The following is a 24,044-nucleotide window of genomic DNA, read 5'->3' on the forward strand; positions in this document are numbered from 1 at the left end:
ACTGGAAGTTTGTGCTTATGGTATTACTATAAATGGTGTAAACTAGTCTTCAGCTTCGTAAATAGGTAGATAAAGTCATTTCTGGATCTGGGCTCCCTGGCCATTTTGGGAACCATTAACACCATTATCCTCAATCTTGTAAGCTCCAGACTTAAATTTTGTATTATTCGGCTTGTCCGTTTATTGGCCGAGAGTCCCGTGTTTCATTAATTTTGTGCAGATGTACATTACACAGCAAAATGCTAACTCCCAGATTACAACAGTTATTCATCAAGCTCCTAAATGCCCAACTTATCCATTAGCTATATTTACCCAACAGCAAAAGCAAGTGAACAAGCTGTATTTTGTCTTTGCCTGGCGTGACTTTAAGGAGTAATTCAGTGTCCACTTATCCATCTGTTTGGATAAGGAAATATATTCATATGTATATTCAACATATACATGTTCAGTGCCAGCACCTGCGGTGGATGTTTTTTGATATGTTCATACTTGTATAATATGCATGCACAAATTTCCATGCAAAAATGCAAATTCATCACCACTGCGCTGTCTATTAGCTGTAGGTTTATAATATATATGCTGTAAATGTACAGACCATATACATATACAGTACGCGTCAGTGCGTCTTTATTTTATTACCACTAGGGGGCAGAGCACCTGCTTTCATAATGTCCAGCGTGTTGTAATGAGCTACTTTTTCCTTGCGAAATTGATTGTTTCCTGGTGTCATTTATACTCCTGTCAAACCGTCCCTTCAATACCAAGGCCATGTTCGTATGTGTAACGTCGGTGAAGAAACCAGAAGTGCGACTCAAAATTTTGACCACCACCACATCTTCATCACAGAAAGCTTGTTGTGTCAGATTGTGCAACGACAGCGCAGCAATTTTACAAGTACTGGAACTGCAGAGGGTAGTTTAAATTTAGTTTGTGCTAAACAGGGGCACTTTTTTACAACTGCAGCAGTAACTGGTGAACGCAGAGCTGTGCGAGGCTGCACGCGCGCCGGCGCGCGCACACGCACACAGACACAACGCACACAATGCATGGCAGCGCGCGGGGCGCAGCGGGATTGTGGGATTCGGCACCGCGCGGCGCACACCGAGCCACAGGGGCGCGGAGAGAGCGAGAGAGAGAGAGCGAAAAAAACATGGCGGCGGCCGAGCGCGCTGCACACCGTTTGCGGAAGTGAGGTAAGTGCGATTCTCCAGCTTTTTAAATGCCGTTTTTCTGCAAATTAAATCGTTCGTACGGACGCGAACGGCACCGCGAGAGGGCCGGGGCTGTGCCTGGCGGTGCGCGTGCGGGGAGAGCGAGAGAAACACTCACACAGCCGTTCGTTCGGCCGCGAGGCTTTAAAGAAGAAAAAAAAAAAAAAAAATCGGCTCGAGGCCGTAGTCAGTCAGTGCGCCGAGACAATCGCAGCTCTGCGTCCCTCTCCTGTGCGGCGGGCGAGTGAGCAAAGCCATAGGGCCATCTGTTCGCTCAACCCCGGTAGATCGTCGGCCCTCAACGCTGCTATCTCCCCCCCTCCCCGTTGTCCGCACGTCCTTCGTGTTGCGAGGAAGCCGAACCGGGCGGCCGGACGGAGCGGAGAACTAGTTTTGTTGTTGAGGCGAGACGCGCGCGGCCGGCTAGGCGGCTAGCGAACACAGCTAGCCCCTTAATGTGTGTCAGCGGTGGTGCAGGATACGCGAGGCGAGGGTACGGCGGCCGCCGGTCTGCTCAGCCGCGTCTCCCTCTTTTGTGGCCCCTCTGTCTTGTGTCTTCACTTGCTCTACTAGGGAACGGCGCCGGCGGTGAAATGGGGAAAGCGCTCCTGTTACATAAGAGAAGGGAGAGTGAGGCGAGCTGTTAGCTCACTCACTGCGGGGAACCGGCGGCGGCGGCGGGCCGGAGCCCTGCGCGGCTCCCTCTGCTGCCCCAGTGACTGAGGCCTCGTGGCAGACCCGGACCCGGCGGAGAGGCGGCTAAAGTAGGGGGCACGACGCTGGGGAGCTGGAGCAGAGGCGAACACAAGCCAGAAGGATAACATACTCTCTCTGCGGTGCTCAGCCCACACCAGCACAGCGAGCCACCAGTGAGTCTGGGCAACTTAGTAGTGAATAATTACTTAGTGTCGTTAACTTTTTCGTTCCGTCCTCAGAGCCGACTAAGCTGGACCGGAGTCCGTGCTGTGACTGGCGAAGCTGTCCGCCAGCAGCGTTGCGTTTCCCACTCGCCTAGTTTCACGAACTTGTCCGCTCAGAAGCGACGTCCGAGCCAAGCGGCGCGTTTATTCCTTAACTAGTTAGTCAGCCGAGTTAATCGAGTTGAGGGAAGCGCGCGCACACGACGTCAACCGCCGCGCGCACGTGCCCCGAAGCCCGTCTCGCGCTCCGCCTGTTTTTCCTATAATTAAAGCCCCAGCTTGTTTTGGGTTTTTTTTTTTATTTTTTTGGACACTTGAGTTGTGTCCGACGCCGGGGTTCCTCTCACTGGCCGCAGCAGAGCAGTGTCAGGTAAATCACCTCGTAAACCTTCCTCCTGGTTGCACGTTGTTAACACACGTGTGGAAAATGAAAGTGACTTAGTTTAAAGTTTAACGCGAGAGCGGTTGTAAAACTGTGCCACGTGCAGGAAGTGCACGACTTTTAAAGTAAAAACGGCAAAATGCAAAATTTAGTCCAAAAAAAAAAAAGGGGGGGGGATCTAAAACCTCCAAATTTGTGAAAACATGCAGGTATGTGGCAACAAGTTAACTTCCTTCCTGCACGCTTGATGAGCGGCTGTTCCGGTAGGTCTCTCCCTACCCTTCCAGGTCGCTCCAGGAGGCCCCGACCCCAGTGGATGTTTGGTGACCCTCCGTGCCCATGGAGAGACAGATTGGTGGCTGTTGAGCCCTCTTACTGGTTTCCAGGAAGATGTACGCTGGGTGCTCGGCTTGGGTCCCGCTCCTCTGCTCCGGCACACTAGTCTTTCTGCATCTTGAAAGGGATCAGCCAGAGCCAGCTGGTGGCATAGTGGTTAGAGCTGCTGCCGCCTTGGGACCCAAAAGGTTGTCGGTTCAAGTCTCACTGCTAGCTGTAGTACTCTTGAGCAAGGTACTTATCATAAATTGCTCCAGTAAGATGGGTAAATAATTGTAAGTCGCTTTGGAGAAATAAATAAATAAATGACAGCGCTGCTCTCTCGCGGCGCCTGGGTGGTGTGAGAGAACGTGGGTTCAATCCCCGCTCAGTCTGTGGAGTTTGCATGTTCTCCCTGTGTCTGCGTGGGTTTTTGCTGGGCGCTGTGGTTTCTTCCCACAGTCCAAAGACATGCTGTTCAGGTCTCCCCATAGTGTGTGAGTGACACAGAGAGCGTGTTTCACTGAGGTATGGATGAGTGACCAATTATACGTAGTGTATCTAGCAGTGTAAGTCACCGTGGTGAATAAGGTCTGTGGGCTAGTGACACTACGTAGTATCCTTTGTAAGCTGGTTTGGAGAAAAGCATCTCCTAAGTGAATAAATGCAAATGTTTTGCCATGGATGAGAGATTAGTTAACAGTAGTAGATATGATCAAGTGACAGATTTTAAAAATCTTTTTCATAGGGGGCAGTAGGTGGCATAGTGGTTGGAGCCGTTTTGCCATACTCTTGCAGGAGCTGGGTTCAAATGCTTGCTTCTTGCTCAGGAGCACTGCATCAGGTGCTTGCTGTGAATTGCTTCAGTAGACATTACCCAGATGTATAAATGGGTAAAAACTTGAGAGACTAACTTTGCAACTTGTTTTGGAGAAGAGTCTCTTAAACAATAATATGAGGCAGCAGAGAGCACAGTGTTTAGGGTTCTTGCCCTTGTATTCTGACAGTATGAGGTTCTCATCCAGGAAGTCCCTAGATAGCGGTACTTGCTATGAATTAGTATGGTAAAAAAAAAAAAAAGCTGTGTATGTGGGTAAAATCACCGGACGTACGTGAGTATGCAAACCCATTGTTGTAGGCAGAGTTGGACAAATGAGGGTTCATGGTACTAGTTTGTTTGAAGTGATTAATAAAAGATGGCAGGAATGATTTCAATGACAGCATGGTGGAGGTCTGTAGCTCAGCCTTGGCAGTTGAGCGGCCACACTTTTTGGAGTCCGCCAGCGTTGCTGTATGCAGTTGTTGTCGTTTACCACCTGATTTATCTGCTGCGTGACATGTGCTGATAATGCTCCACACGTGGGTGGCTGGACTTCTCTGGGTTCTTGGCTTGCTCTTCTCAGTACCTTTTTGCTTTGTTTGGTATTTTACTCCTTCCTTTCAAGTGCCTCTTCCATTTTGTGTCATTGTGTACCACCTCAGTGCAAGATTGAAGATCTTAAACTGGTCAGAGGTTTTACACCTCTTTTTATTTTATTAAAAAAATGGTTTACCCTTATTCTTTAATTCTTGTTGAAAGAGATACGTACAATCACCATGGTATATAACTGCACGATAGATACACTGATCATCCAAAACATTAAAACCACCTGCCTAATATTGCGTAGGTCCCCCTTGTACCATCAGAACAGCTCTGACCCATCAAGGCATGGACTCCCCAAGACCTCTGAAGGTGTCCGGTGGTATCTGGCACCAAGACGTTAGCAGCAGATCCTTTAAGTCCTGTAAGTTGTGACGTGGGGCCTCCGTGGATCGGACTTGTTTGTCCAGCACATCCCACAGATGCGATTGGATTGAAATCTGGGGAATTTGGAGGCCAAGTCAACACCTTGAACCTTGTAACAATTTTTTCAGTGTGGCAGGGCGCATTATCCTGGTGAAAGAGGACACTACTATTAGGGAATTCCGTTGCCATGAAGGGGTGTATGTGGTCTGCAACGATCTTTAGGTAGGTGGTATGTGTCAAAGTAACGTCCACATGAATGCTAGGACCCAAGCTTTCCCAGCAGAACATTGCCCAGAGCATCCCACTGCCTCCGCTGGCTTGCCTTCTTTCCATAGTGCATTCTGCTGCCATCTCTTCCCCAGGTAAACGATGCACACGCACCCAACCGTCCACATGATCTAAAAGAAAACGTGATTCGTCAGACCAGCCCACCTTCTTCTATTGCTCCATGGTCCAGTTCTGATGATCACGTGCCCATTGTAGGCACTTCTGCCAGTGGACGGGTCAGCACGGGCACTCTGACTGGTCTGTGGCTACGCAGCAAACTGCGATGCACTGTGTGTTCTGATACCTTTCTATCATGGCCAGCATTCAGGTTTTCAGCAATTTGCGCTACGGTATCTCTTCCGTGGGATCGGACCAAATCGGGGTAGCCTTCGCTCCTCGCGTGCGTCGGTGAGGCTTGGGCGATCGCGACCCCGTCGCCGGCTCACCCGTTGTCCTTCCTCGGACCGCTTTCGGTAGGTACTAACCGCGGCGAACCGGGAACGCCCCGCGAGACCTGCCGTTTCGGAGATGCTCCGACCCAGTCATCTAGCCTTCGCAATTTGGCCCTTGTCAAAGTTGCTCAGGTCCTTACGCTTGCCCATTTTTCCTGCTTCCAGCACATCAGATTCAAAAACTGACTGTTCACTTGCTGCCTGATATATTCCACCCATGACGGGTGCCAATGTAACGAGATAATCAATGTTATTCACTTTGTCTCTCGGTGGTTTTAATGTTGAGGCTGATCGGTGTGTGTTACCTAAGGAAGTTCTGCATTACATGTTGTACTACTGAGTTATTTCAGTAATGAGCAAGATGTCAATAACCAAGTGTATGCCTTATTTCTATTAACTTGTGCAATTTTTGCCATGGTTCTGTCTGTATATGTATTTGTAACACTTAACCTGTTGGTTGTAGTGTGCAACCTCTTATTAAAGTCTAACCTCCTGTCAAAAAATTAGACTGCCATTTTGTGTGTCTCAATGTGCATTTTGACGGTAAATGTTCCTCTTGAGGTTGCAAACTCTGAAAATTTGACCTTGTGCTGACATTAACACCAATTAAAATTCATTTATGATAGTAGGCTTTAAAAAAGAGTTCCGCAGCATATCGTATGTAACCGTCAGGCCTTTTTAAAATTTAGCTGGAATGACGTTGAATCATTTATCGCACTAAAGTAAGTCAGTGTGAAGGTCTCGCGGTTCTCGGTGAATGTGTACGTGGATGTTTACAAAGGACAGAGTGGGAAATGCCACACAGATGTTTAAAAGCAGACTTCGCTCCAGGAAAACACATGACTTAACCCAAATTAGTTTTTGTCGAAGTATTTCTGAATGAACAGCCATCGATATTCGGTTGATGTTACTAAATAACCAGTACCGTTTAAAGCTCAACAGTTTCTTTTCAGTCCCTGGTATGGGAGCACTTCATGACTGTATGTTTTTTATTTTTTATTAAGCCCTCTAAAGACCTGCGGTAACTCCAAAGAATTCTTGTGCGAGGCAGCTTCTGAGAAGGCGGTAATTTGTTGAGAACTTTTAATCACGCTGTACATAATATCAATGCTCTAATTGAGTACTCGAGGTGGATAACTTTAGCCTGCTGTTGTACCATCTTTCTGCCTGCTTGGATAAGTTCAGTATCCCAAGGATCACTGCATAATTCTGAGCTGGTGTGTGAATGGTGAAATGTGAGTGCTATCTAGGCGGCATTTCAGCCCACAGTAGTTATTTTCTTCTGCACCTCTTAGCCAACACTTTTTCCCCAAAGCACAGCTATGCTTTTACAAATTTATGTAACTCCCCCCCCCACTAGAGTTAAGGTTAATTACTTTGCGCAACGTTGCTACAGTAGGACCGTTGTTGACTTGAACCAGCAACCCTTTGGTTGCGTGTCTGAGATCTTGAGCAGTTACATCTGCATTCTTGCCTGTTGCTGCAGTTGAACCCAAAGTCTTTGCAGTTGGATTTTTTTTCTTCTTTTTATTGAAGCAGTCAAATTTAAGGATTTCCCAAGGTTACAACAGCAGGGTCTCTTGGAGGAGTTCAGCCTGTGACACTTAGTTTGGTGTCCTTTCGAGCTTCTAGAGGCACTGTCGCAGATGAGAGCGCATCCTGGATTATACATATTGCTGTCTTTTGTTACGCTGCTGCTCTTGGAATGGCTGAATTCTCCGTGTGCCAACAGGCTGCCCATATTAGTGAGTTCTCAGGTTGTCGTTACAGTGAACTCCACACGCAGGTTCCCCCGATTGGATTTGTGAGGTAGCGGTGTCCTGTTTACTCACAGCTTTGTCCAAGTGCCACCCGTGCAAAGCCAGCTGTAAGCGGATGTGTTGCCGTCTGACTTGCGTGACCTTTTTGTTTTTTCACCATTCAGGTTGGCGATTCATGCATGCGGACGAAGCGGAGCATTGTTAAACGCTGTGGTCCTCATATTCGCCGAGACGCAAACGAGCAGCGCGCCCACCCCACCTTGATTGCGCAACACAGGCGCGGAAGCAACCGAATGGAATTTGTTTATTTGGAAACGTAGCTAACAGCTAATTTTGAGCAAAGGGGAAATGAGCTGTGGCTTCCTGTCGGGATGAGAGTTGATTAATGGTTAAAAGGAGGGCGTCCGTAGTGATTTGCGAATTGTCAGATGTTGTTCTGTCCATGCTTTTCCCAAAATAACCATGTGTTTAAATGCATTAAATTGACACTGCTTCTTCCCGCCTACATAATTCTTGTATTGCTTGTAAAAATATCTTGTGAGGCACCACCAAACAGATGTAGACCTGGCTTGCCAGGAGTATGGTTTGATTCTGAAAACAGTGTAGTAGTATACCGGTTTACAGAGAAATTTAGTGTCTGGCTTTTTTTTTTTTTTTTGTGCATCTCAATGGTACTTTTCAGACCTTGAACTGATTGATATTTAGTTGGTCTGAATTCTTTGCATCTGCTTCGTACACCAGTGGTCAAATGGACTCTGATGCATGTTGTCCACTTGTCTTACAGTATCTCCACTAAGTCCCTCTTGCGACATTAACACCCGCAGTGCTCTTTCTGCCTACCCCTTTGACACTGAGGTGCACACCAGTCCTGAGTTCCCTTTTTTTTTTTTTTTTTTTTTTTTTTACAGAGCAATATTTGAAAGGTGCGGCGAGAGATGTTTTTAGTTTCAGTTCCTGGCCTCGATGCATCGCTCTACCTGCTACATGGCCCTGTGCTCAAATACGGCCGCTGCTAGAATTTTCCATACTCTCATTTCAGAGTGTTGTCCTAGTAAAGCCTTGCACTTTAGACACCTTTCCAGGTGGTCTCTCCCATGTGATTAATGGGATAAACCAAAATACACCTTCATTGTATCACAGCTCTTGAAGAAATGGGTCTGGCTAACAGGCATTCACAGAGAAAGCTCTTTCACGTGGTGGTGGCGGCTCTTCCAGCGGATGGGAGGAAAGCGCGTCGTATGCAGCTTGCTCTTAAAACTCATGGCATTTCAGTTACTCGTGAACGAGCGGATACCGTTTGAATTCGGACATTGTTCCAGTTTGTCTGGCCGAACGTGCGTGATGTTACAGGGTGCAACCTCCGTGATTTCGGAGTAGGTTAACGGAAAACCGAAGGGCTGCAAACGTTTGAACGTTGTTCTCGCTAAATGTTATTTTAGATACCGTTCCGATTAATACGACTCTCGTTCATCTGGTTTATTGTTTGAAGAGTGCGAGAAACATTGCAAAGACCGGTTTGCACAACCACAAAACTGGAAAGGTTTCCAAGCATTGTGTTGCTCTCCCTATTCTCCTGTGCGACTCCGGTGCGAGTGTTAGATGCCGTGTGCTGTATGAAACGCAAGCTGCGGCGAATATGTGCAGATCGACAAACCCCTGGATGCCAGGAGCTATTGTATGCGGTCAGCTTCTTCGCTGTAAAACGCGCTCAGATCAGCATGAGCTTGATTTCACGTGAAGGCTCACCGCATTGTCTGGTTCAATGAAGGCTCTTTTTTACCTACTATTATACTTTGTAGTATAGCCCATATTTTTTGGAGCATTTCATGGGGCTTAAATGATGGGTAATTTTTTCTTTTCCATAAGTGACTGAAGCAGTACTGTTGGGCCATGTTGGGTTTAAATTAGGATGACTCTGAGTTTTGGTAGTTTGGTAATTCAGACATTTTTGTCATCCTAGGTCGATCTTTCTTTTTTCCTGATGATGAATAATACAGAATTCCAAATGGATATTGGACAATCTTATTCTGTGACCAGGGTTCAAATCTAGCACACTGGCAGTCCAGTGCAGCGGTCATGTTATGCTGCATGGCTGTAATATGAGCTACTTGAAAAGTTTAAGGATCGAGTTTTTCAGATGCAGATTAAGCCTAGGTTTGGAATAAATTACACTGTTATTCAGGATTATTCGCTTATTATCCATTTTAGTTTACAGTTTGTCTTAATTTTGTGTTCAGTAAATTGGCAAGGGGTGTTGACACCTGCCTCACTTGCCAAGATTTTCTCCAAGTGCTTCTGATGTCCTGTCTACTTAAAGTTTATCATAACTTTTCAAATCTGATGTCTTTTCAAATCCATCTCATCTGTGGTTCTTCATTTTCTCACCGTGTATATGTGTAACTGCTCACAAGAAGATACCGTAAAAATTCCAAAATTTTAAATGAATTCTGCAAAGAGCACAGTCCCCAAGCCATATTTATGTTTCGTTTCATTACAGGAGCTGTGCTGATTTTTGTTCAATTTTACAGATGAATAAAACTGGACTTGAAGTTCGTTTGACATTTCAGTAGTATGATGTCCTACATGATTTGTCCAGCACCATTCCAGATGTGACTGTACCTTGGATTTCAGCCTCTCTTACTTTTTAGTTGGCAGTATCTCAGATTAAACCCTGAGAGAAGACAGAACCGTTATCTAACTTGATATATAACACACAACAGATTGGATGCAGCCCATCGTCATTGTAGTAGCATGATTGTCATATGAATACGTTTTTAATATGTTAAGTTATTCAGATACCATAGTTGCAATATTCAGTCTCAGGTTCTCAGTCCAGTGTTTCCTGTGACCACTAATTCAACAAGTTTTGTTTCTTTGTTTTTTTTCCTTTTTTTTTTTTTTTTTTTTTTTTGTTGCAACCAAATATTACACTGCTCCAGTTTGTTTTTAGAAGCTTTGCTTTCTCTCTCTGCTTGGAACAAATTATTCTCCAGATCTTATTAGGACTCCCAGTGTTGCAGGCAGTGTTGACTGATGCTCTTGTCTCCTTTTCGCCCTTGCTGTTTCTCTCTATTGTGCAGGAGCCTACATCGTGCTGACAAGGAGCGGACCACGATGAGGAGACTCTAGGGATTTGCCATAGTATGGCTGCTTCTCGCTCCACACGTGTTACCAGGTCTTCAGTTGGGATAAATGGATTGGATGAAAATTTCTGCGGCCGGACCCTCAGGAACCGCAGCATTGCCCAGTCAGATGACTCCTCGCCAGCGCCCCTGCCCAGGGCACGTTCGCCCAAGAAGAGGCAGGAAAGCCAACAGCATGGCACGCCGCAGCAGGCCTCTCCCAAGGGTGGCCATCATGGGAAGGTAGCTGATCCGAAGCACCTGCAGGCGGAGCGTGAAGTCTGCTCCAGCCCCAGGAAACGTGGCCTGTCCTTCTCTGAAAGGGAGTGTTCCAGCAAGGTGGACAACTGCGAGATCCGACTGGCCCGGGATGCCTCGCCCGTTCAGAAGCGGGCCAGATGCTGCTCCCGCTCTGGTGAGGCCCCTGAGCCAAAGGAAGAATCCCTCGCCAAGACCGAGGGATCTGCCTGTGACTCCAGAGAGGCTGCGGAAAATGAGGAGGGCCCAAAAGCAGCAGGGCTCATCTCTGTACGGGAGAGCAGGGATGATATTGATGCTGACTTGGGGGCCTGCTCAAAAGAGGGAAATGACCAGCCTGTCAGTCTCAGTGGGGACCACAAGGTCACCAACGGGCTGGATGAGCAGGACTCGGGGGTGGCGGAGGCATCCTGCAGCAAGCCCCCTACGTCAAACACAGAATGCTCCAGCATGGCCCCTGAGGAGCCATGTGCCTCCTCTGCTGGTCTGCTGAATGGTGGCCAGGCAGTGGCATCCCTCATCTTGGAACCTGACGTGCCTTGTAGAAACTCACACTCCGAAAAGGCTGAGCCTGGTGGGCTGAGCGCACTGGGCAAGCAGGACCTTCCCCCGCTGCCTGTAGTCGCCGCCGCCTCCTCAGGGAGCCCAGCAGCAGAGGAGGAGGTGTTGGATGTGGTGGGGGAGGTTAGTGGACTGTCCCAGGAGCCAGCTGTTGAGAGCACCAATGGTGGCCTATGCACAGCGCAGGACAACCCATGCATCTCAGGGGAAGCTGACTCTCAACCCACTGGCTACACAGACTGCCCTGCTGATGCTCCCAGCTTCACCGAACCCCAAGAACACAGATATGCGCTGAGGACTTCACCCAGGCGGGGCAAAAGCAGCCCTCCCAAACTAAGCCCTCCCTCCAGGGACAATGGACTGAAGGAGGAGGAAATGGGGGTGGAGCCCAAGGCTCTGGGAGAGGCTTGTCCCAAGCCAGAGGAGGAGGCACCCTCTAGACGGTTAGCCAGTGTGTGTCCAGGAGAGGTGGAAACTAAGGCCAGTCGGGAGGCAGTGTTGATGGAGGGCAGAACCTTCAGATCCACCAAAGAGAATACTGGCGTGCTGGCTCTTGCAGAAGATGAGGAGGATGAAGAAGATCCAGACGTTTATTATTTTGAGTCAGATCATTTGGCTTTGAAACACAACAAAGAGTATGTGAGATGCCATTCACTTTTGTACTCCATTGCATGTTTGGAAAAGTTTTCTTTACTTGTAACGTTTGGCTTCGCTAATGATTATTAGGGTTAAATAAGACTGATTTACCGGAACCAAATTAGTTCAGTTAAGTTCATTTAGAAGTTAGAAGTGTTGGCATGACTTTGGGGTTATTAAAGTGGCCCTTGCAGCGCATTGGCATTTGCCCTCAAAAACAGACCCAGCACTCACTGTGGGATGCTTGTTTTGAGCACCGCGAAGTGTCTGATGGTTGGGGTTTTTTTTTTTTTTTGGTGCCAGCAATGGTCTTAGATAAAGACAGATGGAACTAAATGGGCAGGCAGCAGCCGGGTTTTCCAATTGGCCTGATGTAGGCAGCATTCATCAAGGACAACAGGCCCAATAACAGACCCCCAAGCAGAAAAATTTAACTTTTAACCCACACACAGCCCTCTGGCATGTAATTATTTACAGCTGTTTGTTCGCTGTCAGACTGGGATCAGATTGTGTCCTTCTGGAGCCCCATGTCGGACATACCTAAAGCACTGGGGTGAAAGCCAAACGAAAGGGGTGCATTTCTACCAGTTAACATTCCCAAACACAACTTGGAAATAAAGATTTGTTCTTTTTTTTTTTTTTTTTCCCCCCCCCCCCTCGTTATACTTAGCGCAAGTAACATTTTCCAGTGTACAAAATTCTGGATTGTAAAATTAAGGTTTAATATTTAAAGTCTGCTACCATTTGATTCTAACAGTGATATGCAGCTGTTTCCTTTTTGTTTTTCGTTGGTGCTTGAGTTTGAGATTGAATGCCTTTTGAGGACATTGCCTGGGAAGCAAGTTCAACAGCCTGCTCCATCGGGGTGTACGACGGGTAAAGCAGGAGGGTATGGTGCCCGTTTGCACCTGCTTAAAGAGGATAGGCAGGTCTAAACAGCAACCCACGTGAAGCAGCTCGCACATCTCGGGCGTGGAGGCTCACGCCGAGCCAGCCGGTTGTTGAAACTCTTTGGATCGACATGTGGAACTGTTTTATCATTAAATAGAATTCAAGTGTTGATATTGTCACGGTTCATTTCTGTATACCCATTTGCACTGTGGTGCTGGAGCCAGATGAACATTGGGTAGGTTTAGGCTTGCATGGATATTAGTGGTGCATAGCATTGGTGACATTAATGCAGGATTACCCCCTGCTGTAGGGTGACATCTGTGCAGTTTGCGGGACTCATTACCCAGCAGTTTGGCACTGAATACACCAGGCTGGTTGCACTCATGGCTGCCTGCCAATTCAGGCAAATGAGCAAACAGAAAGCCTCTTCTGTGGCCCGTTTATAACATTAGAACATGCTTCATCTTCAGAGGCAGCGCCGTTTAATGCAATATCCGTGTTTGCTTAGTGGCGCTCTTTTGTCTCATATGGCATCGCAAAACAGAAGACCATTCATCTGAGCTCTCCCGTAGCAGTATTTCTGTGGCTATGAAGCTCTGGATGTATTTGATTGACAGTCTAACAGTTGCTGGTGTATGCGTGCATAAAGCGCAAAGTGAACCGGGTCGTAAAACGTACAGAAAACAGCCTTATCGACATGGAGTGTTTTCACCCTGTTGACCCTCTTGCGCCGCACGATTGTCTCACGTGCTTACGGTGCTTGGCTCTGGTGTTTACCTGTCCCCGTTTCACATGACGACGTTTCCAAAGAAGCCGGGAGTTATCCTGTGATGAGATTGCATTGGTAGTTTCTGAAGTACTCGAGTCCTGGCATGCGAAATGGTCTCAATAAGAGGCCAGAATACTGGCGCATCTTTTATTTTTCAAACCGGCAGAAGAAAAGTTATGGGTAGCCGCAATTTATGCAAACTCGGCCCTTTCCCCTCTCGTACTATTAAATTATAGAAGTTTTAGGTGCTTAACTGCGTTTTCGGTGTCCCTCTGTCTTATTTTGGTAAAGGAGGGCGGGAACCTACTGGGATGTTTTGCTAAAATTCTTGTTTCTGGTTTATTCCACCCATTAAATTATACATAGTCGCACGGCCCCAAGTTTGATGCGTCGATGCGCTCTGCAATTGGGCTTCAATAATACATGCGCTCCCTGCCCCCTAGCTACCAGAGGCTGCTGCAGACCATCGGTGTGCTTGAGGCCCAGCGCACACAGGCCATTATGGACTTGGAGGCTCTGGCTCAGCATCAGAGGAAGGCCCTGGATGACCCCATCGGGTTTGTGGAGCGGCTGCAGAAACAGGTACGGCGCTACGAGTCGGCCGATCGCAGCGCGTTTACGTCGAATTCTTTTAGGCCCGGTCATTTTCTAGACCGGAAGGTTTTGTAACGTGCTGCGTCTTCACAAAAGCCTTGATTTTTCCCGTGCATTTACACAGCTGGATGTTTTAATGATACGATTCAGACTAAACACTGTTCCGTAAGGCCCAGTTGCTCGGCCACTTTTGGGTCTTGCGCCGGAAGTCTTGGGTAAAAAGCCTGTTTATTCAGCCCTTATTTGGCTTGCTGACCTTTCGTGTCCTGTGTTTTACGCACTTGTGCAGTAGGGGAAGCTATGGCAGAAGGGACAGTAAGACTGTGTCTTAGTACCACTGTCTTTGTTAAAACTGGAGCTGGTGTGTTTTAGGGAAAGCCATGCTTTAATTATTAATTTTCTGTCCTTTTAGTTAGCTGGATGTATTCTCCTGATGGAAATCCCCCCTCTCTCCCCCAAGTATGGGGACCAGGGAGGTCTAGTGGGAGCATCTAAGACCAGGGCCTTAGATGTGCTATGGTTCTTGAACCCTCCCTCTCCCCATGTTGAGCCACCCCCTCTGAGCAACATCAGGTGGATCATCACCTAGAGTGTTGAAAACTGCTACTTTTTAGGCTCTTCTGTAGGAAACATATTTCTAGAGCTCCATGCTGCGTAATCTCTCGCTTTTCATTTCCAAGCTGCCTACTTCTCGGTGTTGTCTGTGAAATTTAGCTGAGCTCATTTGGTGTATTCTGACAGAATTGAAATCTAGAACGTTTTTGTTTTTCTTGCCGTTACTAACAAATGAAGAACGTGAAAGCGGCTTGAAGTTAGCGCACTAAAGACGGTCATGGTCTTCAACGGAGCTTGTTCAGATGGAGTCTTGGACTGCAGAATGAGCTCAGGTCTAAAATCTGCTTCGAGAATGTCGACTGATGCCTTGCATAGGGTCAGCATGTAGATGCTCAGTTAAAGACTGACTTGTAACCAGTAGGTTGCCAGTTCAGGTCCCTGGTGTTGTACCCCTGAGCATCATGAGCTTATGCTGATTTCTTAATCTAATTTTCTTCAGTTAAATATCTAGCTTTGTCTGTATAACACACTTTTGATAACAGTCCAGTCAAGCAATAGAATTAATAGTGTTGATGGGTTAGTTTCTCCTACTTGTGCTCTGTAGACTTGGGAGTCTGTTTCTCTATGGGTTTCTTTGAGTTGTGGTAGTCCCATGTGAGTGTAAACGTGTGTGTGGTTTCGTGGTCTTGCGTTGGCCAGTTGGTGGCAGGTGTCCCCCGGCCACAACGAGTGGTCCAGCTACCAGACATCGCGTGGGAGAAGTATACCTCGGGCCTCGCGGACCTCGAGCGGGAATTCTGCGACAGGAAGCGCAACACTCGGCGGATGAAGCTCGTCTTTGACAAAGGTGAGCATCAAGCCAGGCTGACCCCTCAAGCACAACTTACCGTCCTAGACTGTGCACCTCTGTCTTTTGGGAACTTAGATGGGACGCTGATATTTCTGTCACCTTTTCCCCTCAATTTCTGTGAAGTTAGTAAGTTGATTTGATAAGTTTTTAACGTGTCCCCATTATCTGCTTTGGGTTGTCCGCAGTAGGATTGCCTGCTCGACCAAAAAGCCCACCGGATTCCAAAAAGGAGGGGGAGTCCTCTGCGCTGTACTCTGCTCTGCCTTCCAGTGATGCTCCTACACACCCCGCCTCCACAAGCCGAGTGCAGGTATGCACCTAGGCCAGGTGTAACAGCCTTTCCACAGTCCACGCTCCAAAACACAGTTATCACAGTTATCGTGGTACGGTGTTTGTCTTGTATAGTTTCACTCGTCTGTGTGTCTGGAGTCACACTTTCCAGAAATAAAAACAGAACTCTTTGTATTTAGTGCTTAATAATTCAAGTAATGTGACTTGTGCAATAGCTGGATATACCCTGGTTAGTTAGTCGAGCTACAAATTTTGAAGCTGCAAAGAAATTTTTGCAATTTTTCTTTCTGTACAAATGCTACTGGTATTTACCCTCCAAGCCAGTAGATGGCAGTAAAGTGTGCCCAAATAATAGGAGTGTAAGAATGCTTAGTGCATTTAATTTGCACAGCACATGTCTGGAGTTTGTTAGAGGGTGACTAATAGTGCCATATGAAGAGGTGTACTGTTACCATGGAGACCAAAGTAGATGATAAATTTGAAAGTGGCAAGGAGGTGGGGAACATTGCACATGCTTGTAGAGTGATTCAGTCAAAAGTATTGTCTCTGAGATTGTGTAGACGATATATTTTAAATGTTTCAATTATAGTGTTGCCTGATTATAATAAATGATAAAATGAATTCTTACCAAGTTTTATTTAAACGTATTTTGAACTAGCACATAAATCGAGAGCAGAATACGTATTAAGTTTTTATTGCTTGTGGTCTGGGGGTGCGGTGGCGCAGTGGGTTGGACCACAGTCCTGCTCTCCGGTGGGTCTGGGGTTCGAGTCCCGCTTGGGGTGCCTTGCGACGGACTGGCGTCCCGTTCTGGGTGTGTCCCCTCCCCCTCCAGCCTTACGCCCTGTGTTACCGGGTTGGCTCCGGTTCCCCGCGACCCTGTATGGGACAAGCGGTTCTGAAAATGTCTGTGTGTGTGTGCTTGTGGTCTGTGTAAAAGTGTGGAGTTTGCATGTTCTCCCCATGCCTGCGTGGGTTTCCTCCGGGTGCTCTGGTTTCCTCCCATAGTCCAAAGACATGCTGGTCAGGTTCCCCCATAGTGTGTGAGTGACAGAGAGTGTGTCCCCCTGATGTTAGGATGAGTGACCCATTGTAAGTAGTGTATCTAGCAGTGTAAGTCACCGCGGTGAATAAGGTGTGTGGACTGATAACACTACATAGAGTTCATTGGAATTCGCTTTGGAGAAAAGCATCTGCTAAATAAATAAATGTAAAAGTATCTGGAGTCGAAAACATTTACATTTATCAATTTAGCTAATGCTTTTCTCCAAAGTGACTTACAATGTTAAGCTACCTACAATTATTTACCCATTTGTAAAGCTAGAGATGATTTTACTGGACCAATTTAAGGTAAGCACCTTGCTCAAGGGTACTTCTACACTAGGTGCGATTCGAATTGGCAGCCGGATGCTGGATCCAAAGGCCGCTGCTCTAACCGCTACGCTAACAGCTGCCACAAACAAAAGGAGTCGCAGGCTTTTTTTTTTTTTTTTTGTTCCAGTTGTGTTTGCAAGTTGATCTGCTGTTTTTACTGTCATTGGCTTAATTCAGATGATCCTCAAGCAACGATAATGGAGAAGGAGACCTTAAACCACAGCCTTCAGATTTACGAGTCTGTATTCTTGACTACTATGGCACCTACTACCGTTTCCTTCTAATACCAAAACTAAAAAGAAACGCATGCACTCATTACAGCCCTGCAATAACAGTTCAGTCATACCCTCTCTTCTACCTGGATGAGAAAGTATCTATGGAAACATGAAAGCAGTCAGTCCTCCCTGTTTGTACTGCTTGTCAGGGGAACTACACTGTGTGTGTGTGTGTGTGTGTGTGTGTGTGTTTGTCCCAACTGCGGTCGCTAATGGTGAAGGACTTGATGTAATCGGTGATTAAATTACTTTAAGGTTAGTTTGAGACATACCCTACTGTCAGCTAGAAGCTGTCTGTACGTTTCCACTTGTCATGTATCCATCCATGCGAGAGCATTTGGACAGTAGTTTACTGTCACTGCACTGTGTTTGCCTTCTTTACCCCTCACGCCGACAGCATCAGTCAGTGTAAAACGGCCACATATGTTTTGAGTAGAAGGATTGATTTACTGAGATTGATTTTGCTGCAGAGGTGACTGTTACTCAGAGTTTTTGTCCAAGTGTTGCCTACGTGCAGACTGATATGCGCTCTCAAAGTCCAAGGATTCACGCTCCTCCTTTCATCCTGCTGATGATGTGTTTAAAGTCGGTTAACAATGAGCATGGCTCGACATTAAAGCTCTTAGGTTCTCTAAGTGATTTACATGTAAATGCGCTCTGTTGAGGAGCGAGTCTCCGCCCCAGTCATTCGGGTATGGTTTAGTGGAGTCCACAATGCAGCTCATGGCAGAGATTCCACCAGCTGCCTTTCTGCCGGTGGGTGGCACCTGTTGGGATTTTACACCATTTTTTACTGATGTTTCTAGCTGACTTTATTTGCATTGACACTAGTAAACCTTGGAGCACCGGGAAATGGAAAACGGCTTATTTCTCAAGTGTTTCTAATGCAACTTGGTTTATGGTATGTTGCATGGGGAGTCCTGGTGATGCTTTGTTGTGGTAAATTGTGTCTGTTTTACACAGATGATCAGAGGCAGAGTGTGCGACCAGAATAAACCAGATACCTTTAACCAGCTGTGGACGGTAGAGGAACAGGTATGGGTCATTGCGTACACATCAGCTGTGGGGTGCATGCATGCAGCTTTAGTTGGGGAAAAAAAGTGAGGAGAATTTATTGGACCTCAGTGAATTGTTTTGAGCTGTCAGGTACCTAGCAGTATGTGAAGAACCAATAGACAGAATTGTGATTTCATATGGGTTTCTGGCCCTGTTTGTGGTCTGTATCGAATGGAAAACGTTGATGTTGTGATGACAAGCATGCTGTGTGATGCATTGTTACTGGCAGACCAATTTATGTCATGTTGGTTTGCACAGAAAAAGTTGGAACAGCTGCTGCTGAAGTTTCCTCCGGAGGAGGTTGAGTCCAAGCGCTGGCAGAAGATAGCGGATGAGCTGGGCAACAGGACAGCAAAGCAGGTACCCCCACTATCTTTCACTTCTTCAGCAATCCGCAGAGCCACTCTGAGCTTCCCTTCAGGGTAATAGTCTCCTTTCCCTTCCCCTTTTTTGGGAATAGACGCCGTTTTCTTTTGTTATCTTTGGTGAAGCGCTGAGATTTGTCTTTTTTTTTTTTTTTTTTTTAATTAAAAAAAAAACCTGAAGACTATTACTACCAGATAGTGGAGCAGACAGAAGGTGGCTGTTGTGGCAATTACTAATTCTATAAATGGGTGGGTAAGACTTATTAATTCTTAATGAATAATTATTAATTTAAAAAATGTGCTGTTTTCAAAATGTATTGCTACAGGTAGCCAGCAGGGTACAGAAGTATTTCATAAAACTGACAAAAGCTGGTATCCCGGTGCCTGGAAGAACACCGAACATGTGCATATACAGCAAAAAGGTAACCCAGAGGCCACCTCTCTCCGCTGTTTCTGGTCACTGTCACAGTCTGGATGATGTCTTTACAGCCAATGTGTTTACTGGACCTTAAATTATAGTTGTAAGGAATGCTCTTCACTCGAGTCTCTTTGAAATTGAGGTCTGAATCTGCTACACAAAGATGCTTGCTGAAGGGTATGCATAGTTCTGTTGCGTTGCACTGAATATGTCCAGCTGTGTATTGCGCTGTTTATGACTTCGAGTAATGCGTGTACTTCCTGTGGAAACATGTTTGAACTGGTGTGCCTTTTGTGCAGTCCTCCAGCAAGAGGCAACATCACCTGAATAAGCACCTGTACCGGCCCTCCACTTTCCTGACCTCTTACGAGCCGCCCGTATACATGGATGACGAAGATGACCGCTCTAGCTTCTACAGCACCATGCAGGACTCTACTGGCGTCGACTCTGTGAGTGCGCGCACGTGGTCAAAGTTGCGTTTCAAGCTTAGGCGAAGAGGTTGAATTTGTTGGCACTGATCTGGGGGAAGATTGTAAACGGTTGTCTTGTGTAGTCTCCCTCAGCATTTTGACTTCACCGTGGCAGGATGAAGAGAGCATCCCGATGGAGTGCAGGCACCTGCCGGAGTACAAGGAGCTGCTGGACCTCAAAAGGCTGAAAAAGCAGAAGCTGCAGGAGATGCATGCAGAGAGCACTGTGACACAGCACACAGGCTACAAGGTGGGCCCTGCAGGCGTGCTGACTTCGGGCAGTAGCGTGCGATGCATTTGTCTGGAAGATTCTGTTAATCCTCGCAAACGTTGCTTTTGACTCCATTGGTTGGTGGGAAGTGCTGAGCAAGAATGGGGAGATTGGGTGTGCCTTCACACTGGGCAGCTGCCTTGGTGTCTGGTGCCCCCTCTTGACCGTAGCTCTGCTCTGCAGTGCGATGCCTGCGGGGTGGAGCCCATCCAGGGTGTGCGGTGGCACTGCCAGGACTGCCCACCAGACAGCTCCATGGACTTCTGCAGCAGCTGCTCTGAATGGTGAGCTCTTCCTCGTCCATCCCTTCCTAGTCCTTCCTGTCCTTTTGACTCCGAGGTATAGTTTCCTTATTCGGGCGATGCCTATTTCCTGCCTCTTGTGTCTATAAGAGTACAGTGTCTACAGTTGCACATCTTCTTATGTAGTTGTCATAATGTTTGAATTCGGGCTGCTGCGAATGCGGTAAAGTGTCTTCGCTCCAATTAAATTAATTAGTTGTTTTCTTTGATAGGCCCCTCCGTTGCCCCTGCTCTCAACACCATTTGACCAAAAACGAAAATGCGGTACAGTTTAATTAAGCACGTCTGCCAAAATGAATGTTGCCTCCTTTTCCCCAGAGGACAATGCGCTCGTCACACACAGTTTCATTCAATTAGGCCTTATTTTGCAGACCTCTTGCTGATTTGAGTACATTTCCGAGAAAATGTCCAGATTTCAGATGTGCACATTAGTTTTTCTTTTCTTCATGTCTGCTGTTTTTAAATACGCCCGGGTCGCGGAGACAGACTTTATACAAGTCACTTGTGTAAATTTTGGTATAACTGAAGTGTTGACATTCAGGCGGAGACCTAACCACAGAACTGGACCAAACATAGCGAATCTCTCACAGTGTTGAATTGAAATTATGCACCGTGCAGTGCAGAACGTCCTAATGGCATGTTTGGTGAAACTGCGATGGGGTCGTGTCTTGTAGCGTTTCTAACGTAACATGTGGTATTTGTTTATACGTGCTTTACTACTTGAAAAAGTTGAAATCAGTGATTTCTGTGTATATATGCCCTATATTTTTATGATGAGGTATAAAAGTAACATTTTTCCTAAGCTGGATCAGTTAGTGGCGTTGGGTGTTCTGTGTCATATACAGCATTGGTTCTGTGGAGCACTGTTTCATGACACCGCTTTAAACGTGCTCTGTCTAGAATGCGGCCACCATTGTGTGACTCTCCATGAATGAATGCGTACCTAGCGAACGGCACTGTACGTGGTCTTTGAACCCTGGTGGGCCAGCACTTCGTAACCATAGATCCTACATCATGTAATGACTTTTTACCCATTTACAAGACTCACAAGTGGCTCTGCTAATTGTATGCATCTTTTGTCATGAGACCCCGATGCATTTTATAGTTAAAGAGCTGAGTATTTGGACCAGACTATCAGATGAAATAACTGCAGCTGCCACTGTGGCTTTTGAACATGTCTAATGTCAGAAATACAGTCCTTGCGTAGAGCTGTCGCAGGTGTTCGGTCGTGGTTTTGCATGCAGATCTGCAGTAATTGTTCCATAAAACGAAAGCGGTTAAGACACCAAAGACGCCGATGTTCAGGTAGGCCTTAAGGTTCGTACAAGAAGACCCAGACCCAATAATAGTCACGTTAAAATGGACCGTTTATTGGGGGCTGACCTGTTAACATCTGACGCGGATGAAACAAGTAGCATCGTTCCACAGCGGAGGTTGCAGACTGCTGAGCGAATGCAGTGTAGGGTTTCTCTGGATGTCATGTAGTTTACATTTGTTTATTTAGCAGATGCTTTTCTCCAAAGTGACTTCCACTGAACTCTATGTAGTGTTATCAGCCCACACACCTTATTCACCGTGGTGGCTTACCCTGCTAGATACACTACTTACACTGGGTCACTCATCCATACATCAGTGGAACACACTCTCGCTGTCGCTCACACGCGATAGTATATGTAGTCGAACTCTTTAACTGCGGGTGCCTGCATTTTACCCACGAACGGCTGGAGCAGTTCAGATTCCGTTGGCTATGCCAGTGCCTCTTAAGTGAGGTTGAGCACGCAGCCTTGCAGTTTGAAACCCGTGTTCGTAACTTCCGCCCTCTTTGTGCCGCAGCGTCCACGTGACCGAGACCCACAAGCCCGACCACCGGTTGGAGCCTGTCTGTCAAGCGGAGTCGTTTCTGGACAGAGACTACTGCCTGCCTCAGACGGTGGGCTACAACTACTTGGACCCCAACTACTTCCCTGCTAATAGATGACAGAGGCAAAGCAGGCTGTACTGAGTGGGCCCCGCCTCCCCCCCCCCCCCCCCCTCCGCGGGGAGTTTTGCCGACTGGCATTGTCGTCGCCGCCGCCACCGTTCAGCGCTTGGAATCTGCTGGAGGGTGGGGATGCTGGTGCTGCCTGAGGCCACCTACCCCTTCCGGGGTAGCCTGCCATGGTTGGGGGGAGGAGGGGGACGGTTTTGACCACGCCTCCTTATGGTTGCCATAGCAGTAACAGGTCTCTACAGTTAACACACGGCTGAAAGGCGCACCGACAATCACCAACCAAGAAGTCAAAGGTGCCCTAATCAGCTTTTAGTGTCCAAAACACCGGTTTAAAAGAAAGTAAAAAACGCAGTTACAGTGTGTGAGGAATACAGCCAGGGTCGCCACGTAATAGACCTCTTGGGCAAGGTGTCTGATCTGCGATCGCAAAGAGCGCAAACGATATAGCTACGTGTCTGTAGATGAGTGTTTATAACCGAATCGGTGAGCTTTCTTGTCACGGATGGGAAGGGGCTGGGCGCAGAGGCCAGCTGCTTTGGTTCGTCCTGGGATTTTAACCAATCAGTGTTTGCTAGTACGGTAATGTTCTTATAACCTGTCAGTGGACTCTGCCAGCGCCTCGTGCTGAGAAAACGGGCACTTTCATGTTAAAGCTGCTTTTTCCTCACCCTCCGATTGTGTTTTTTCATGGTTTTCTTTATTTTAATCTTTAAATTCCTCACTAAATCCTTTTTCACTTACCAACACAGAAGCACTACAGCACCAATAAGACGAGAAGCAAGGGAATGCTCGTGGGGGGGGCTGTATTGTGACCAAGAAGCCCCCTCCCCCCCGGACCTGTGGGAGTAGAGATTATTTTCTCAGTGTGTACTGTTGTAATCGTGGTGTATACAAATATATGGCAAAAAAAGAGATAGTAACTGTACAATTTTGTCTCAAGTTTCCACCCATGAACTCGGCTCACTGACCCACCCTGACCCTCCACCCATGTCTGCCTTGGCTTTAGGAAGGTTGTTGTGGCAAAGTCATTCGTGAAACTGCCTGATCATCACGTTTTTACAGCTCATTCTCATCATCCCCCCCCCCCCCCCCACCCGGTAATTTCTGCCTAAAGATCCATAAAGGTTTTTATGGAGAGATTGTATTTTTATCGTTCTATTTAAAAAAAAAAAAAAAAAAAACAAAAAAAAAAAAGGAGAAAAAGGTAGTCACTGCTGTGGGCAGTTGCATCACGTTATTTTATACAGATAGATTTTCTTGTGCTTTGAGTAGGGCATTTTTGTATGGTTTCTGTTCTGCCCCCACCCCTCCACCCTGCCCCTCTGACTTCAGTATCTGTATACAGTCTGTTCTTAAATAATGTAAAAATGTCAGGCGAACTGTGGAAATAAAAGTATGTGGAAATGGTCTTTCTATATGGCATGAGTCCCGGATCTTTCTTAACCCTCAAGCAGAATCCCCCCCCCCCCCCGTCAACTGCACGGCAACTAGGAACTACGGGTCCCCTTAAGCGCATGACAGGGCCAGCGGAATGCTTCTGAACCGAAATGTATTAATCCAGTGCGGTTATAGTCACCGCCCTGTAAGCAGTCACTGTAGACCTAATAAAAGAAGTTGTGTCCTCTTCGATCAGGTGAAGCTCACTGTAGCCATAGTAACGGAGCTGAAGGATATGTTTAACTTGCTCGGTTTGTTTTTCCCATGTTCTCCTCCTCTTGTAGGAAGCTGGTGAATCCTGCCACTAAGAGGCGCTGGTGCATCATTCCAGGGCCTCGCACGTGCTCTGATGATGCATGCAAATTGAATGCAAAAACATTTTGCCATTTGGACATCAAGACTGTTCACATGTCTAAGTATTTATGTCTTGCTGGTTAAACAAATAGTGGAAAACAAAACATGAGAA

General features: G+C 46.9%; 1 protein-coding gene across 4 annotated transcripts; it reads left to right on the plus strand.

Annotated features, from left to right (window-relative positions):
- Positions 1–201: 201 nt before the first annotated feature.
- On the plus strand, positions 202–22,172 carry zzz3 (zinc finger, ZZ-type containing 3). Of its 4 annotated transcripts, none has more exons than XM_018734841.2 (12): positions 202–1,193; positions 10,174–11,669; positions 13,774–13,912; positions 15,179–15,326; positions 15,515–15,639; positions 18,233–18,304; positions 18,584–18,685; positions 19,017–19,112; positions 19,408–19,557; positions 19,694–19,828; positions 20,033–20,133; positions 21,985–22,172. In XM_018734841.2, the coding sequence occupies exons 2-12, from the start codon at positions 10,237–10,239 to the stop codon at positions 22,127–22,129; spliced, it is 2,646 nt and encodes an 881-aa protein (XP_018590357.2). In that variant the 5' UTR covers positions 202–1,193; positions 10,174–10,236; the 3' UTR covers positions 22,130–22,172. The 4 variants fall into 4 exon arrangements, with proteins under 4 accessions (XP_018590357.2, XP_018590361.2, XP_018590359.2 ...); XM_018734845.2 differs by having other exon boundaries at positions 15,518–15,639; XM_018734843.2 differs by lacking the exon at positions 202–1,193 and adding an exon at positions 1,243–2,080.
- Positions 22,173–24,044: the final 1,872 nt, after the last annotated feature.

The sequence above is a fragment of the Scleropages formosus genome, chromosome 3 (genome assembly GCF_900964775.1).
Source record: "Scleropages formosus chromosome 3, fSclFor1.1, whole genome shotgun sequence".
Taxonomy (NCBI): Eukaryota; Metazoa; Chordata; class Actinopteri; order Osteoglossiformes; family Osteoglossidae; genus Scleropages; species Scleropages formosus.